At 39.4% G+C, this 18,585-nt stretch overlaps 2 protein-coding genes across 3 annotated transcripts in view; both read left to right on the forward strand.

Annotated features, from left to right (window-relative positions):
- Positions 1 to 106: 106 nt before the first annotated feature.
- On the forward strand, positions 107 to 14,692 carry edem3 (ER degradation enhancer, mannosidase alpha-like 3). 2 transcript variants are annotated; one of them, XM_073867950.1, is made up of 21 exons: positions 107 to 1,334; positions 1,411 to 1,456; positions 2,783 to 2,883; positions 3,174 to 3,213; positions 3,304 to 3,416; positions 3,537 to 3,687; positions 3,940 to 4,074; positions 5,020 to 5,125; positions 5,231 to 5,328; positions 6,324 to 6,449; positions 6,539 to 6,622; positions 6,730 to 6,813; positions 8,299 to 8,423; positions 8,554 to 8,728; positions 9,686 to 9,831; positions 9,971 to 10,115; positions 10,495 to 10,686; positions 10,805 to 10,969; positions 12,923 to 13,109; positions 13,339 to 13,386; positions 13,623 to 14,692. In XM_073867950.1, the coding sequence occupies exons 1-21, from the start codon at positions 1,222 to 1,224 to the stop codon at positions 13,901 to 13,903; spliced, it is 2,661 nt and encodes an 886-aa protein (XP_073724051.1). In that variant the 5' UTR covers positions 107 to 1,221; the 3' UTR covers positions 13,904 to 14,692. The 2 variants fall into 2 exon arrangements, with proteins under 2 accessions (XP_073724051.1, XP_073724052.1); XM_073867951.1 differs by lacking the exon at positions 13,339 to 13,386 and having other exon boundaries at positions 109 to 1,334.
- Positions 14,693 to 15,258: 566 nt separating this feature from the next.
- Positions 15,259 to 18,585, forward strand: part of LOC129414323 (uncharacterized protein C1orf21 homolog) — a 38,170-nt gene continuing 34,843 nt past the window's right edge. Inside the window, exon 1 of the mRNA XM_055168347.2 lies at positions 15,259 to 15,412. The gene's annotated coding sequence lies outside the window, so the exon portion shown is untranslated. The remainder of the gene's footprint in view (positions 15,413 to 18,585) is intronic.

Below are 18,585 nucleotides of genomic sequence, written 5' to 3' on the forward strand. Positions count from 1 at the left end.
AGTGACACAATTTGTAAATTACATATAAATTAACAAGGAGAAACATGGTAAAGTAAAAAAATATTTACATATTTAAAACACAAAATCCTTCAGTGGGGCGTGTACTGTACTCGTTGTTACCCGGATGCGGATGTTGACGTCTGCTGCCTATGGTCTTTCGTCAGTCGGGCAATCATCACTCACTCACTAGTACTACTAGGCGATTGTAAAAGAGAACCCTGACCCTTTTCACTACACCTGACATAGGATTACTCGTACGGGATTTTTTTTTTATTTGTCGCTGTTTTGGAGGCGAATAAACATCGTGCTCACTCATGGCAGGTCGGAGGACAGATTAAAGATGATCTTTTTGCCAGTTCATCAACGTTTCTTGCTAAATAACAGCTGTTGTAGAAGCCGAGCTGTCAGCGACATGTTAGCCGGTGAGCTAAACAACAAAGCATGCCCGGTTAATTCATATTTTTTCAGCAAATCGCCTTGACAGCTTTCTGGACTCTTACATTTTTTTTTAAAAAAGGCACAGAATATCCTACGCGATTAAAACTTGTTTACAACCGAGCCTGTATTGGAAACTGTTTACAATCTGGGGAATATCTTAGCTGCCGATCCAAGATTTCCACCTTTATATTAAATGAGAGTGAATTTATGTTTTTCTGGATGAAGGCGATCGTGTTTCCCATAGTGATGGTTGCTCCTAACAACAAAGCATCTTTTCCCATGGTCCCATCTGGAGCCCTCTTCGAGCCTGTCTCTGCTGGTGATCTGTAGGGATGTAGTCTTGTTATTGTTGTTGTTGTATTGTTGATGATCAAGAGGGTAGCATGCCAACGTTTCACATGGATGCCAGCTTGTTATCAAGGTGACAGGCAAGTGAGGCAGCAGTAGTTGGCTGGCCAGCAAGAAAGAAGTCAGAAAAAATTGACTAGTCAGATCAGTCACGTTTTACCAGACACTGTTAACCTGAAAAGCATCTCAGAAATGCACCAGAGCTGCATCCATCCAAGCGAGACGTTTAGATAAGAGCTTTAGAGTTACAGAGCTAAAACGATACTGAATCTGCTTTGAATCTTCTTGCCATTAAATTTTGTAATGATGGACCAACTCATCTGAGGCAGCAAATAGCTTGTCAGACACCTGCGTAGGGTGTCTGTGTGTATTGGTGCGTAGTCTTCATCATTGTAATGGTCACGCCTGTATATTAAAGTATTGTTTGGATTGTGGATGCTTCGTTTGGGTTCAGCAACAATGTTGCCTGCGTTTTGGCTGCTGCTTTTTATGGGAACCTCCATCAGGCTGTCTGAGACCATGAGCAGAGAGGAGAAGAGCAAACTGAGGTAAGTTAGAGACTAGTTGACCTGTACATGATAACTTGAGAAGTGTGTCCTAACACTCTTTTTTGCTTTTACTCAGGAACCAAGTGGTGGAAATGTTTGACCATGCTTATCAGAATTACATGGTATGTACACTGCATTGATTGCCTGCATTGTCTCTAATGTACATGATACTGGTTTATCCTGTAGGGACTGGTTGTTACCGCTGTCGTTCCATCATGGCCTTAATGTTTTGTTTAGTACTATCTGACACTTTAAATCCATTGGCCTGCGAAGAATTTGCTGGGCAGAACAGGTTGCAAATTAAACAATGTGCTAAAGATATAGTTCCTTCAAAAAATTACTGTCATTATTTACTCACCCTCATGTTATTTAAACCTCCAATGCATTTCGTTGTTCTTTAGAACCCAAATGCAAACAACACGAGAGTGAGTAAATAATGACAGCATTTTCATTTTTGAACAAACTAACCCTTCAACATATGCCTGCGTATGCTTCAAATGTGACAATTTTGTTTTTGTTAATAAAAACAAAATAATTGCTTGTAATTAATAACCAGGGTTCCCACAGGTCATGGAATTTTTAATTTTTTTGTCCAAGTCATGCAATATCAGGCACTTTTGTTTGTTGCTTTAAATTTTAGTGTCTATTTATTAAAATGTAATCCGCTTGTTAACTTGTGACTTAAAGGGACATTCCACTTTTTTTGAAAATATGCTAATTTTCCAGCTCCCCTAGAGTTAAACATTTGATTCTTACTGTTTTGAATTCCAGTCAGCTGATCTCCGGGTCTGGCGCTAGCACTTTTAGCATAGCTTAGCATAATCCATTGAATCTGATTAGACCGTTAGCATCACGCCAAAAAAATACCCAAAGAGTTTTGATATTTTTCCTTTTTAAAACTTGACTCTTTTGTAGTTACATCGTGTACTAAGACCGACAGAAAATGAAAAGTTGCGATTTTCTGGGCAGATATGATTAGGAACCTACTCTCAAACTGACGTAATAATCAGTGACTTTGCTGATGTAACTTTAAATTTTCTTTCGGTCTTAGTACACAATGTAACTACAGAAGAGTAAAGTTTTAAATAGGAAAAATATTGAAACTCTTTGGTTATTTTTTAGCGCGATGCTAATGGTTTAATCAGATTCAATAGATTGTGCTATGCTAAAAGTGCTAGCGCCAGACCCTGAAAACAGCTGAATGGATTCCAAAATGTTGACTATAATTTAAACAGCTGTTTATTGGCACTGGTTATTCATTACGTGCATTTAAACTTTTTTTATAAACTCACGGTGTACACTACATTATCCAGGCTTACGGCATCCCGGACTTGGATAATAAAAAATAGCTTTTAGTCAGTGAAAGTCAAGGAAAAGTCAGGGTATTTGACATTTGACTTAGAGTAAGAACCCTGAATAACTGTCTAGTCCTTTTTTTCTTTCTGAAGGATCACGCCTACCCTGCAGATGAGCTGATGCCCTTGACCTGCCGTGGACGAGTGCGTGGACTAGAGCCCAGTCGAGGAGATATCGATGATGCCCTGGGGAAGTAAGTCATAAGATAAAAAAGAAATTGAGGAGCTCAGATGCAAAAGCCGCTAAACGCCACCTCTATGAGATAACGATATTAATTGAATCCACTCATGTTGATCAAATACTGTACCTTCGCTTCAAATCCACTTAATCCCTGCCACAGGCCATTTACAAGAAAACATGCCAGATGCAATTAGAGGGATCTAAGTGCATCTAAACACCTCAATTATAGATCCACGGGTGCCACTCTGAGGTTTTTTAATTTATGAAAATTCAGTGAAAAGACACAGTTTTCTGTTCCTACAGGTTCTCCCTCACCCTTATTGACACACTTGACACTCTTGCGGTAAGTAACTACACAAAATCTTACACATATGCATGTGTACTCGCACACACCCAGGGATGTTTGCTTACCGGGTACTCTGATGTCCCACAGCTATTAAATAAGACGGTGGAGTTTGAAGAGGCGGTGAGGAGGGTAGTGGCTGACGTACGGTTGGATAATGACATCGTGGTGTCTGTATTTGAGACCAATATTCGTGTGCTGGGGTGAGGAATGCCAGAAATCATATTTTGTATGCTTTTGAATGTAAAACACAGTGCATTGTTTGGTTGAGATTTATTATTTTTGGGTGAACTATTCCTTTAAAACCTTGTGTGTTCTCTCAGTGGACTGCTGGGGGGTCACTCAATGGCCGTCATGCAGAAGGAAAACGGTCGAATGCTCTGGTACCAAGATGAACTGCTGCACATGGCCAAAGATCTCGGGCTCAGATTGCTTCCTGCGTTTAACACCACCAGTGGTCTACCTTACCCTAGAGTAAGTGATCACACATGTACATGCACAAGCAACCATTTCAAATAAAATATCTCTGTATTCTTGTTGGACAGCCTATGAAATACTATCTAACAAGACATGCCACATACTTCCCAGTTTGGCTATGCTTGGCATCCTCAATTTAATTTCCGACTATTCCAGTAACCCTGCATCAATTACCTATTTTTGTTATTGTTTAGTGTATGTTAATGTTTCTATACATTTCAATTTGATTATGACTGTGTGGTTTTACAGGTGAATTTGCGTTATGGTGTCAGAGGACCTGCGACCCGTACAGGCACTGAAACGGACACCTGCACTGCCTGTGCTGGTACAATGATCCTGGAATTTGCAGCCCTGAGCCGGTTTACCGGAGACCCCACATTTGAGGTAAGGGATCAATAAAAATCTCATTTTAAAATTATGGGTGGTTTCCCGGGCAGGAATTAGACTAGTCCTAGACTAAAATAAATCTAAGAGCTGTCCAAACTGAAAATAACTTGCACTGAAATATCTTAAAATACATCACTGCCCTTTGTTTTGCCTCACAATGGACACAAATAATGTTTTTAGTAAGGCATGTTTGTTTAGCCTGGTACAACCAGACTCTCGTACATTCATTTAATTTCATGCGCCGAAACCGGCCAGAAACAACAAGTACGAATAATCAGACCAACAAAACTTAGCAAACCCGGTTCTTGCTCCGGCTTTAACTTCTATATCTTCGGCAGTTTTGCAACAACGGACCGAATAGATTTTCTCACGTCTTTCTCCGTTGCCATTACTGAACTACAACTCAAACTGATGCACGACCTCAACGTCATCGTTCTTAGACACCCCCCTTTGTTCGGAGGGGGCACGTAGGAAGCAATTAAGCAGAAGCACGTAGGAGGGCGGAGCCAGGCTAATGTTTGTTAAAACTAGTTATATTTCCTAATTAAACTAAGGCCTAGTCCTGGCTTAAGCTAATCCCTGTCCGGGAAACCACCCCTAAAAGTTTCAGATGTTCTGATAGGAGAACTATTTAAAAGTGAAAGTTTATCTGCAGATCACCAAGGTAACTACAGATGTAGCGTAGCAAACAAACAATGGAGTTATTTAACATTGATTCCTGGAATGTTTTTCATTCAGTCAGTTGAACATACAACTCAGTTTATGATTACATAATTGTGTTGTCTGCAAGTTTGTACAACTAAGGAAAAACATTAGCGTGACGTGTTGCTTTCTTTAAAAGCATTTTGTGGCCAGGTAAGTTCTCTTTGTCTGTGATGACATAGATTTATGACTAATGTAGCCTAGTATTTAGGTGTTGCCATTTTGATGTATTGTTTACAGGCCCATGCCAGGAGAGCTCTGGACTTCCTATGGGAAAAGAGACAGAGGAATAGTAATCTAGTGGGAACAACCATCAACATCCATTCTGGAGAGTGGGTGCGCAGGGGTGAGCCTAACACAAAAACAAAAACAAAACAGTAGTGTATGTGTTTACAAATGTACTCAAAGTTGACTGTACATAGTGATGTTTTTGTCATTGTTTTCTTATCAGATAGTGGAGTTGGAGCAGGCATAGATTCCTATTATGAGTATTTGATGAAGGCGTATATATTACTAGGAGATGATGAATTTCTACAGCGTTTTAATACTGTAAGTATCTCTTCATAAAGTTTTACCTAAACTCTTTCCCAGCCAGCGTTTTTTTTTTTTTAAAGTTGCCAGCCAGTGCTAGCATTTTGTATGATTTTTTTCTTCCAGAAAATATTCTTCTTTAAATATATAAATATATAAACATACAATATATCAAATGAAAGAACAGACCCACTGCTTTCAAATAAAAAAGTTTCATCCTACCTTCCTTTGTTCTATCATAGGTTTCTTCAAAAATACCAAATTTTGATCAAAAAGCTTTTGTGAAGGATGCAGAGCCATGATCAAAACATACACCGAGTTCTTACTGTTTGGCCTAAGGGGTTGCGTCTGGGACCTGGGTTTTATAAGTTGTGTAAGAGTGGAAATACGGATTGCCGGAAAAACTCGTCATTGACAGGGAATTGTTTTTTCTTAATTGACGAGTTAAGTCGTCATTGGCGGGGAAAGAGTTAAAGGGCACATATTATGCAAAATCCACTTTTGGAAGGTGTTTGGCCATAAATGTGTGTTGGCAGTACAACCCTACAATGAAAAAAAATCCATCCTTCTTTTTTAATCCCCATTAAACCAAAGCAGTCTCATTAGAGATGATGTTTTGATTCTCTTGTAATGTGACATCACACAAACAAAGCCCCGCCCATGGCCACTGACTTACTGGTTAATTTTACCCAAAAGCTTTTCTAAGTGTGTTTGTTAGGCACATCTGAGACTTATATTGCATCTTGTAAAAATGTGCATAATATGTGCCCTTTAATGAAGAAATGTAAAGTGAGTTTCAAATCTCTTCGTTATCTTGTTTTATGTTAAATTCGAGATGCGGTATGGTTGATTTTGACATCGACATTATATCCTATTGCCCTTATTCTTCATAGTCTTTATTGCATGCTTTAAAAAAGTATTGCGCAACTTTCATCTGTCTGCCGTGAATATGTCTTTGTCTTGTACTTTACTTCTTATCTGTAATAGTGTACTCTGTTTTGTATATGTTACAGCACTACGCATCCATAATGAAGTATATCAGCCAACCTCCTTTGCTATTGGATGTCCATATTCACAAACCCCTGCTGCCAGCCCGCACATGGATGGACTCTTTGCTCGCTTTTTTCCCTGGATTACAGGTGTGAAATCACTGTGTATTGTCTCTCTCTCTATTTTCTGGGTTGGGAATATACTAACTTTAAAGTTTTGTTGTTCTCTGTTGTTGCAGGTGTTAAAAGGCGATATCCGCCCAGCTATAGAGACGCATGAAATGCTTTATCAAGTCACCAAAAAACACAACTTCCTGCCTGAGGTACTGTAGATCCTCTTTTCTGCTGTTCGGGTGTCGTCACTGTCTGGTTTACAAACGGTCCTTTGCTTTGCTCCACCACCCAACTATCTTCTCACATCTTATTGCAGGCTTTCACCACTGATTTCAGAGTTCACTGGGCCCAACATCCTCTGCGGCCAGAGTTTGCAGAAAGCACCTACTTTCTTTATAAGGTACGGAGGTGCAATGTTTGTAATCTATTTCTTATGTGCTCATCATTGAGCAAATGTGACCACTTTGTGCCGCTTTGCTCTTGGTATAAAGTGTCCTTATTATGTCGGGACAAAATACTTTTACGGTACTTTACTGTAGTAAACTCTGAAGACAATACTTGGGTAAGAGTTATTACTTAAAGGAACACTCCACTTTAAAAAAAAAAAGAATGCTTATTTTCCAGCTCCCCTAGAGCCAAACACTTGATTTTTACCGTTTTGGAGTCCATTCAGCTGATCTCTGGGTCTGGTGCTGCCACTTTTAGCATAGCTTAGCATAATCCATTGAATCTGATTAGACCATTAGCATCACGCTAAAAAATAACCAAAGAATTTCAATATTTTCCCTATTTAAAGCCGCTCTATGCAATTCACCGTTTTTGTCAAACAGCGACCCCTAGAGTCGCTGGAGAATACTTGCAACTGTCGTAATTTCCCACTCTAGTACTCCAAGGTTAATAACCAGGTAATGTTTCACAATTTCATACAAATATTAGGCTACTGCATAGTCTACTAAACTACAGATGATGGTAATAGGATAATAAGAAGTTTATTCCAAGTGTAAAGTGCATATAATAATAAAATACCACGTTTGCTAGCTTATAATGTTTTAACATGATTGCAGCTAAATCACAATTAAACACTACAAAATGCCATGACAAAGTTAATTCTGTACGTTGCATTATCTCATAACATTGTTCGTTATAATGTCACTATACATGATTATTGCTATTTATCATAATAGTTTGCAAATGGTGCATGTTTACACTATTTACAACCTCTAGGCTTATTTATGTCCTGATAATTATGTGAGATATTGACAACTGTTGTCATGATAATCGCACGAAGTCGAACAAGCCTAACGTGTGTGACGTCGTTGCCGTAAAGCAAGTCGTGATTCTCGCGAGATTTGTCAGGGGCGGTTCTCTCAAGCTTGCATTGCTGGTTTTGGTAGCGGCGTCCTCCCGAGCTTCAACAGGAGGATGATTCGCCTTACTATGACTTTGTTTACCACCGAAATAACTTTGAAGCTGTTATATTAAGGTAAAATAACTGCATAGTGTGTCTTTAAAACTTGTCTCTTCTGTAGTTACATTGTGTACAAAGACTGACAGAAAATTAAAAGTTACGATTTTCTATTTTCTATTTTTGAGTGTGATGCTAATGGTCTGGTCAGCTTCAGTGGATTGTGCTAAGCTATGCTAAAAATTGTAGTGCCAGACCCGGAGATCAACTGAATGGATTCCAAAACGGTAAAAATCAAATGTTTAACTTTAAGGGAGCTGGAAAATGAGCATATTTTTTTGTGGAGTGTCCCTTTAACCCTTTATGACATTTCTTCTGAAAATGTTGCTCTTCTTTTGCTATACAATGAAAGGCTATCAGTGTCTATCATTTTTGGGGTGAACTATCTCTTTAACTGTGAATTTCCTTTGTCCTTCGAAGGCCACTAAAGATCCATATTACCTAGAGGCCGGGCGGACCATACTGGAAAATCTGAACCGCTACGCTCGAGTTCCCTGTGGCTTTGCTGCTATGAAGGACGTGAGGACAGGGAGTCACGAGGACCGGTAAGCATGTTGCTTAAAAAAGGGCAGTATGAGTAAAAAGTAGGCATATTAGTAAATAAAGAAGTTGTAGGATCAGCAGGCTGACTCATAGCATACTTATTTTACTTCAATTGTTTACCAACTCTTTCAGCATGGACTCTTTCTTCCTGGCGGAGATGTTTAAGTACCTGTTCCTGCTGTTTGCTGAAGAGGAGGATTTGCCTTTTAATGTGGAGGATTACGTCTTTACCACCGAAGCACATCTGCTCCCTCTCTCTCTATCTACTGCCTCAAACTCGCAGGCACCCCCTGTCATTGACTATATGGTATTGCACCTCGGCACCATAACAGTTCTGCTCATTTTAAAGGTCTCGTTCTTTCTGTGTCTTTGAAGCTTTGAGTGTGTTTACAGTGCGTACTATAACATGTGTTCATGTTTCACGTGTAAAAAAACGCTGTATTTTTCACACAATTTACTTATCTGTATAGCGCTGTTTTCACTGTCCTAAAAATGGGCTGATGTCTTTCTTGTTCTATGAAGTCCCTCCTTCAGAAATACGTATCGAGTTCTGATTGTGTAGTTTGTTTAGTGTGTTATGATTCGACAGCAGCTTAGCTTAGCAGAGCCGTTTGAGCCAAAGCTGGCGACTGACGTATTCCTGTGGGCGACGTTTAGTCAAAAAACTGTTTTATTGACGTCATGCAATCGGGAAGTAGATGGCTGTAGTTAAAAGGGGACTTTGTTAAAGAAAATATATCGCCTGGCAGTGAACTTTGAGCTTTATCATTTTGCAGGTATTATTTATACTCTAACAGCAACATTACACACTAACTAAAGTTTAAAAAATGGGATCAGGAAGAATGTGACCTTTATTGCTGCCTTAACATGCTATGAGAAATTTCCCAATTCCTACTTCTGAAGTCGTAATTACTACAGAAGTAGGAATCGTGGAGGACAAGTCAAAATGGATAAAAGATATAATTGCAACATCTCTCTCCCATCCTCCATGTTTAATGTTATAACCCACCCAACTTGGAAACACTGGTATGGAAATTATCAGTTTCCCAGTCGTAACAACAACAATTAGTGAGACTGTTCATGTCCAGTTATTCCTATAGCAATACGATAATTTAAGCAAGTATAAGGAGCATTACTACAACACTATAACACCTAGTCAGTATAGTGTTCACTATTAGGAAACTCTTACCAAGACTAGCTCTGTTTTTGTAATAATAATAATAATAATAATAATGAATTTAAATATTTTTCCCTACCACGCCAGCCTATAGAGGAGCTTGATGACTCAAATTTTGAATGGACTTGTCCCAACACCCGCCTTCTTTTTCCTGACCCTGCCTTCCCACGCAATCTTCGTGAACCAATCAGGAGTGCTGTAGATAAGAGCTGTCCACGCCCGGCACTCAACCGGTAAGAAAGTTAAACCATCTGGTCCGTGTTTCTGTTAATAGAGCGTTACAAGCCGTACTTTTCCTTTTTTGCTCATACTTTGAGTCAGGGATTCAAACATCAGTTTACATTTCTGTCTGTCTATCTCTCTCTACTGCAGAGATCCTGGTACGGTCCGTCCTCCATTGAGGGCTCAGGATTTCATGGCCAATAATCCTGAACACCTTGAACTGCTGAGACGGATGGGTGTGAGTCTCATTCACTTAAAGGATGGCAGAGTGCAACTTGTTCAGCATGCAACACAGGTAACACACAGATCAAGCGTGCCCTGTATATTCACGGCAGTTGTTTTTCTCGCCAAGGATTCTAATAATATTTAGGCATTCATTGTATTCACATTTAAATGTATTAATTTGTTAGATGCGACTTACAAATGAGTGACCATTTAACATGTTGTTGGACTTGGTGAACAAATAGATGTGTGTGTGTCAGAGTAGGTGGAGCTCCAAGTCGCACCCACCTATTACATCATCATCATCATCTCGAACCACCAAAACTGTTTTGGTTTGGTCTGATTTTGTTTTATTAAATTATGTCACAGCTGCAAGGGCATTAACACTCGCCTATGTCAATCTCTGTTACAATCCAAAAGTAATGCCATGCCCCATCTCTCATCCTCCGCAGGCTGTGAGCGCAGTTGCTGCAGAGGATGGCATGCGGTTCATGCAGGAGATGATGGAGCTTTCCAGCCAGCAGCAGAAAGAACAGCTTCCCCCCAGAGCGGTTCAGATCGTCTCACAACCCTTTTTTGGTAGAGTAGTACTGACCGCAGGCCCTGCACAGTTCGGAGTAGATCTTTCCAAAAGCAGCTCTGGGGTAAATAACATATCTGTGACATTGACCTCAGAAGTTTTTGCTGAATGTTCTTGCTAAGGGGTGTGAATTTCTGTTAGTCATGATACATTCTGTATCTTCTTTTTATTTTTTTCCTTAGGTGCGTGGGTTTGTAACTATAGCGGAGCCCTACAACGGCTGTTCTGAGTTGAGTAACGGTGAGATTGTGGCTGGCCGCATTGCTCTGCTGCAGCGGGGCCAGTGCATGTTTGCAGAGAAGGCCAGGCACATTCAGAAGGCCGGGGCCATCGGAGGCATCGTCATCGATGAGAAATGTTACACCAGTGAAGCCTTTTAAAGAGAGAGTTCATTCAAAAATGTTGTCATCATTTACTCAACCCCTTGTTATTTTAAACCTGTATGAGTTTCTTTATTCTGTTGAACACAAAAGATGATATTTTGATAAATGATGGTACACAGTTGACGGTACCCATTAGTAGAAAAAACAATTACTATGAAAGTCAATGTGCACCGTCAACTGTGCGCTTACTATCATTTATCAAAATAGATTTTTTTGTGTTCAACATAATAAAGAAACTCATACAGTGAGGAAAATAAGTATTTGGACACCCTGCTTTTTTGCAAGTTCTCCCACTTAGAAATCATGCAGGGGTCTGAAATTGTCATAGTAGGTGCATGTCCACTGTGAGAGACATAATCTAAAAAAAATCTAAAAAAGGATTTTTTAACTCTTTTTTTTGTATGATACATATGCAAAAAAGTATTTGAACGCCTGAGAAAATCAATGTTAATATTTGGTACAGTAGCCTTTGTTTGAGGTCAAACATTTCCTGTAGTTTTTCACGAGGTTTTCACACACTGCAGGAGGGATTTTGGCCCACTCCTCCACACAGATCTTCTCTAGTCAGTCAGGTTTCTGGCCTGTCGCTGAAAAACACGAAGTTTGACCTCCCTTCAAAGATTCTCTATTGGGTTTAGGTCTGGAGACTGGCTAGGCCATGCCAGAACCTTAATATGCTTCTTACAGAGCCACTCCTTGGTTATCCTGGCTGTGTGCTTCGGGTCATTGTCATGTTGGAAGACCCAGCCTTGACCCATCTTCAGTGCTCTAACTGAGGGAAGGAGGTTGTTCCCCAAAATCTTGCAATACATGGCCCCGGTCATCCTCTCCTTAATACAGTGCAGTCGCCCTGTCCCATGTGCAGAAAAACACCCCCAAAGCATGATGCTACCACCCCCATGCTTCACAGTAGGGATGGTGTTCTTGGGATGGTACTCATCATTCTTCAAATACGTTTAGTGGAATTATGACCAAAAAGTTCTAATTTGGTCTCATCTGACCACATGACTTTCTCCCATGACTCCTCTGGCTCATCCAAATGGTCATTGGCAAACTTAAGACGGGCCTGGACATGTGCTGGTTTAAGCAGGGGAACCTTCCGTGCCATGCATGATTTCAAACCATGATGTCTTAGTGTATTACCAACAGTAACCTTGGAAACGGTGGTCCCAGCTCTTTTCAGGTCATTGACCAGCTCCTCCTGTGTAGTTCTGGGCTGATTTTTTTACCTTTCTTAGGGTCATTGAGACCCCATGAGGTGAGATTGACAGTCATGTTTAGCTTCTTCCATTTTCTAATGATTGCTCCAACAGTGGATCTTTTTTCACCAAGCTGCTTGGCAATTTCCCTGTAGCCCTTTCCAGCCTTGTGGAGGTGTACAATTTTGTCTCTAGTGTCTTGGGACAGCTCTTTGGTCTTGGCCATGTTAGTAGTTGGATTCTTACTGATTGTATGGGGTGGACAGGTGTCTTTATGCAGCTTATGACCTCAAACAGGTGCATCTAATTTAGGATAATAAATGGATTGGAGGTGTACATTTTAAAGGCAGACTAACAGGTCTTTGAGGGGCAAAATTCTAGCTGATAGACAGGTGTTAGAATACTTATTTGTATTATATCATACAAATAAATAGTTAAAAATCATACATTGTGATTTCTAGATATTTTTTTTGGATTATGTCTCTCATAGTGGACGTGCATTTATGATGACAATTCCATGATTCCTGGGTGGGAGAACTAAATAGCAGGGTGTTCAAATACTTATTTTCCTCACTGTACATTCATAATCATTTTTTGGTTAACCGGATCACCCAATTCATTCAAAACATCAAAAAACAGCCACATTTATTTGGCTTTGTATAGTACAAAGCAATGCCATTAATAGTGTGATGTTCTTTGATTTCATTATTTTTGTTTAGATGATAACGAGGGCAGCAGCAGTGACACAGCTCCATTATTCCAGATGGCAGGGGATGGGCGGAACACTGATGATGTCACTTTGCCACTCCTCTTCCTGTTCCACAAAGAGGGCAACATCCTGTTGGAGGCTCTCAAGGAGTACAGGGAGGTGGAGGTGCTGCTTAGTGATAAAGCAAGAAGCAGAGGTAAGATATTCTCCAAAACGGAGCAAAGACATGAGACTGTATATGATAAATGATTGCCATTTAGCCATCTGAGGTGATATATTACGATATAAATAAAGGAAAGGATGAGAGGTGGTGCATGTGTCTCTTTTGTTTTCATTCCTTTTCTGACTATTCTCTCTTTTCTTGGTTTGTAACTGTTCTCCGTTTCAAATACTTTTCTTATTTCCTTTCTTTCTTGGATGAGAAGAAGCCATATTTAAAGGGAAAGCCCTCCCGGGCGCCCTCTTGGATGGCAGTAAGTACCCCTACTGTTTGGATTTTCCTCTTGTGCTTCCAACCCACCTGATAATAAAGATGATAAAATGTGACCCTGTCTGTGAAACCCAGCTAAACCTATTAAAAATCTGTGAAAATATAACCTTGATATCTTTAATATTGACTGAAAAAGGCCAAGTCAAAGATTGAAATGAGTGTGAAATCAAACTTTGAGGTTTATTGGCCATTTATTTAACCAACCTTCTTTTATCATAGGTACGGATGGCACAGAGGAAGAGGACTGCTCTACTGAGGAGAAAGACCACAGTTCTCCTGAACCTCTTGACCAATCACAAGTCACTACTCAGGAACCGGCGGCCGAAGAGCAGGAGACGGTTCAGTCGGCGGAGGGACTCAGCAGTTATGTCTCCATGGACGTAGGGGAGGACCCTGCGGTGGATGAGGAGGACTCGAGTAGCCGATCGGTGGACTCGCTTATGGCTGATTGGCAGGAGGACTTAGAAGCCTTTAAGCAAATGGAGAAGGACGAGCTTTGACATTCCCATTCATCTCCGACTGTTTAGTACGTCACAGACTGACGAATCATATCTGCCATGTACGGAAATATATCGGACAAGGATGATTAAGAATGTCGGCTCAAAGAGCTCCTTTTCTACGGCCAGTTCTCAGGGCTTATTTCTGATTCAACCTGTTAACTTTAACTGAAGACTAAAAACTCTTTTTCTCCCTTCGTCTGCACACACATCACTACTGTTGTCTTGTTTTTGTCTTCCTTCTCCCAATTGCTTGATTATTGAAGTGCAGGTTTAAATTCATTATCTGAAGGACTGATTCGTTTAACGGCTGGTTGAACTGTGATGAATTGCTTTATTCGCAATAGGATTAATACTTGGTCTGAATTAACAGCGTCTTAATTGGCAGTTAAATAAGGAAATAAGACCTATATGAAATGATATACGTGTTTGGTTGAATGTTTGTATATGTATATTGCTTTGAATATCAGCCTTCGAAATCAGAAAAAGAGCGCCTGCAGAACAAGTCAGAAGTTCTGACTTTCCACATTAAGTATTTAATGGTCTTATACATTCAATCCAGTTTATGACTTTATGAAAAGTCTATCTTTTGAAGATTTAAAGAGGTCTGTCTTTTGATGAGATGCATTAAAGGACCAGGGATGACAGCTTTGTGCAGTGCCAGATTTTTTACAAGGATGGAGATGTACAAAGCATTTCTTAAAGGTCCGCCAGAGGGCGCAACTAGACTGGAACATCGTGCCCGAGGGCATGAAACGTGATAAGCTCAATAAAATTGATGAATAATTTTAATATGTTGCTTCATAAGCCTCGTGTTTTATTGTAAGAATAATAAGGTAGACATAATCAAGCGAAACCTTTAGAGACATGCATATGGGAACAAAGAAAAGACATGATTGCTTTTTCCAGTTTAAGCTGGTTTGTATTCAGCCGTGTTTGTAGTTAGCTATTATTTTTTTTCTGTGTATCAAAACAATCCTCAAAAAATTATTTATTCAAAATTTTCCTTTTCTGACTGTTGCATATTAACGGTGACAGTCGAACACCAAGACAATTATTATTATTTTATGTAAATAAATTAATTTTTAACCTTTAAATAAAACAACAACAAAATAACAAGGCACCCATCGTAAAGTTAGACTTTATTATTATTAACTAATAGAATAAAATTATTTTATACATAATCATATATAAAAAAAATAATATAAAAATAGCTTGTATGAAATCTATATTGGCCTAAAAGTATACATATACATCAATATAAGCATTAGCTTTTATTGGGGAGAACCTTTTTCAAAACATGGAACTGGGGAAATGTTTTAGGATAATTTAACTAGTTCCTCCCCTCTTACGTTCAGGCATGTGGTTGGTTTGTCACACGGGCTTCAGCAAGATGGCTGCGCTTCTGTGGGTAAATCAGTAGTGTGCGCTGTAAAGCAGCGGTCCACATCACTGGAGCCACACAGCGCTTTTTCCTGTCTGCCAGTGGACCGAGCGGGACACGTCTGATAAGTGAGTGTTTCAGCGGTCATACAAATACATTTGAACGAGATTTTGCGTTGATTCAGGGTGGACTAATGTTTATTCTTAAATGCAAAACGATTTTATTCGTTGGTCTCTAGCGAATCGACCCAGGGTTCGCTCCTTCTGCCAGACTGATCTTGTTTATTGTGCATGGTCGATTTGAACTGATCTCTGGGTTGCATGCTGTGTTTCAAAGCCGTGGGCCAGTGTTTTGATTAATCAAGGCGCCAGAAATGGTCGCAACATTTTGGGGGTTTCATATGGTGCCCAAAATCCAGGTTTGGATCTCACTGGATTTTGCCAGACAACCCATTCATTTCTTACATAATATCACAATAGCCGAGATGGGTGCTTGTGTGAGATGTCTCTCATTTTTATATGTAGATGTGCAACGTTTTAATTGAAGCATGGAGCCGTGAACGCTGTGAAAACAAAAAGACACCTGGTTTGGCATGCGAGCACTCAGGCGCGTGTCTGCGCGCGCGTGCGAGAAAACTGTCCTGCACGCAGACAATACACCCTCTGTGTACGGCTGCGCAGCTGGACACAGCTGTGTGTCGTTTTGTCACTGTATATAATGTGCAGTATTTTAATTTTTTAGCGCGCACTTAACGCACCCACTCAGATAAAAATAGTGTAGTAATATAGGCTATTATAGCAATTGTTACACTGTTAATGTAGTAACGTTAGCCTGTTTTTGTAACATTAACTATAGTGAATTGATATCCTCTACTCCTAAATACTGTAGTATACTTAAATATGTACTATGGTAACGTTAAAACACTATGAAACATCTATGAATTTAGTACATTTTACAATAGAAAATACTATCGTTTCTACAGTATTTTGTCATGTGTCATGTTTAAGACTAAAATAACCAGCGTTTGTGTATGTGTAACTTATATCACTGATGATCACTTTATCAGCGCTTTTTCCCGGAGCTGAAAAACTATAAAAACAGACAGCCAATCAAACTCCATTCTATATTTAAAATGCTCGCGCGTTCTAGCATAAGCATAGCGTTATCGTCCACTGGTGTGGACGATATGTAGTCATCATCATTATAGTAATTGTTATTGGTGTGAATGGCCCTTTTCTGTCTCTAATCAGTCTGACGCCTCCATCTGTCTCTCTCTCATCCGAGATGCTCCGCGCACATATGGCCTTTGTTCTGGTGACTGAATGGCTATTAATAGCGGCCGTGGGTCCTGCTCTCGGTCACTTCTCCACATGCAACTCCTTCAGTGCCTTTTTTATTTACTTTATCCCGCTCGCTTCATGGGACCCGAGAAAAGCGATTCAGGGTTATGATGCAAGTCAAGGTGACATCACCATGAGATGAGGTTACCATAGTTACGAGAGGTCTTCCTGTGGCAGTGTGTGTTTTTAAGATGCTGACTTTTGATCTGAATTATTCTTGTGCAGGATAGTGTGGTATGCATGCATAGATATATATGGTGTTGTGTATATGGTTGTTACAGTATGTAGTAGCAAAACTGGTAGATCACAGCATTAGCAGTGCAAAAGTCATGGGTTCGATTACCAGGGAACACACATGCAAGTAAATATATAACTTGAATGCACTGTAAGTAAAATCGTCTGCCAAATGTAAAGGAAAATTGTCACAATTTGCTCAGCTTTGTCATTTAAAGACTTCCTTTCTTTATTGGAGCACAAGCTGTGTTTATCCGAATCATGATAAGAACATGGAATGATATGGTGGCAGTTTAAGGAATATTCCATTTTCTTAAAAGAAAAATCCAGATAATTTACTCATCACCATGTCATCCAAAATGTTGATGTCTTTCTTTGTTCAGTCGAGAAGAAATTATGTTTTTTTGAGGAAAACATTGAAGGATTTTTCTTATTTTAATGGACTTTAATAGAGCCTAACATTTAATACTTAACTCAACACTTAACAGTTTTTTCAAATGACTATAAACGATCCCAAACGAGGCATAAGGGTCTTATCTAGCAAAACGATTGTCATTTTTGACAAGAAAAATAAAAAATATCCACTTTTAAACCATAACTTCTCGTCTAAATCCGGTTGTGATGTGCCAGCGTGACCCCACGCAATACGTCATGACGTAAAGAGTCACAGAGGACGAACGCGAAACTCCGCCCCAGTGTTTACAAATGTGTTGAAAGAGGACCGTTCCTACGTTGTTGTATGTCAACTGATACTAATTAATGTCTTTGTGTCAGTTTATTGTTTACAATGGTCTGCAAATTTGCGTTTTATATATGTAACATGTGACCTCCCTACATCACCACGCATTTACGTTAGGTCGCGCTGGACCGGACCTAGACGTTGTGGTTTAAAAGAGCGTATTTTTTATTTTTCTTTTCAAAAATGACAATCGTTTTGCTAGATAAGACCCTTATGCCTCGTTTGGGATCGTTTATAGTCCTTTGAAACACCGTTGAAAAAAACTGTTAAGTGTTGAGTTAAGTATTAAATGTTGGGCTCTATTAAAGTCCATTAAAATGAGAAAAATCCTGCAATGTTTTCCTCAAAAAACATAATTTCTTCTCGACTGAACAAAGAAAGACATCAACATTTTGGATGACATGGTGGTGAGTAAATTATCTGGATTTTTCTTTTAAGAAAATTGAATATTCCTTTTAAGCTTTAAAAATAAAGTATTATGTTTGTATAAGTGCTGTATATTATTTTTTTAAAAGTAAACAGAGAACATAATGTATATTTATCTATAAGAACAAAAGGAAAGATGCTATCCAGCATTTACCATCATTTAGTCACTCTCATGTTGTCCAAACCCACATGTCGTTCTTTTCTCCGTGGAAAACAACACGAAACATTTTGAACAATGTTGATGCTGCTTTTTTCCATACAGTCAAACTGTATGGTGACTCAATCTTTAGCATTCGACCTACATTATCTTTCACGTCCTGTTAAAATGAATCATATTTAGAATGACAGAACCTTCATTTTGGGTAAACTATTTCTGTAGCTGCTAAATTACAAACATTTAAACAATGGAATTATGCATTATGGTGGTGGTACTGCCTATAACTAAAGTACATATGCGCAGTCAACCAGAGGGGGATTTCATTGTTCAGAGGTGGTTTTTGAGGTTGACACACTTGTTCCAACCTCCACAGGATAGAGGTCAGGTTAAAGGGTACCTGTGACT

The sequence above is a fragment of the Misgurnus anguillicaudatus genome, chromosome 5, assembly GCF_027580225.2.
Source record: "Misgurnus anguillicaudatus chromosome 5, ASM2758022v2, whole genome shotgun sequence".
Taxonomy (NCBI): domain Eukaryota; kingdom Metazoa; phylum Chordata; class Actinopteri; order Cypriniformes; family Cobitidae; genus Misgurnus; species Misgurnus anguillicaudatus.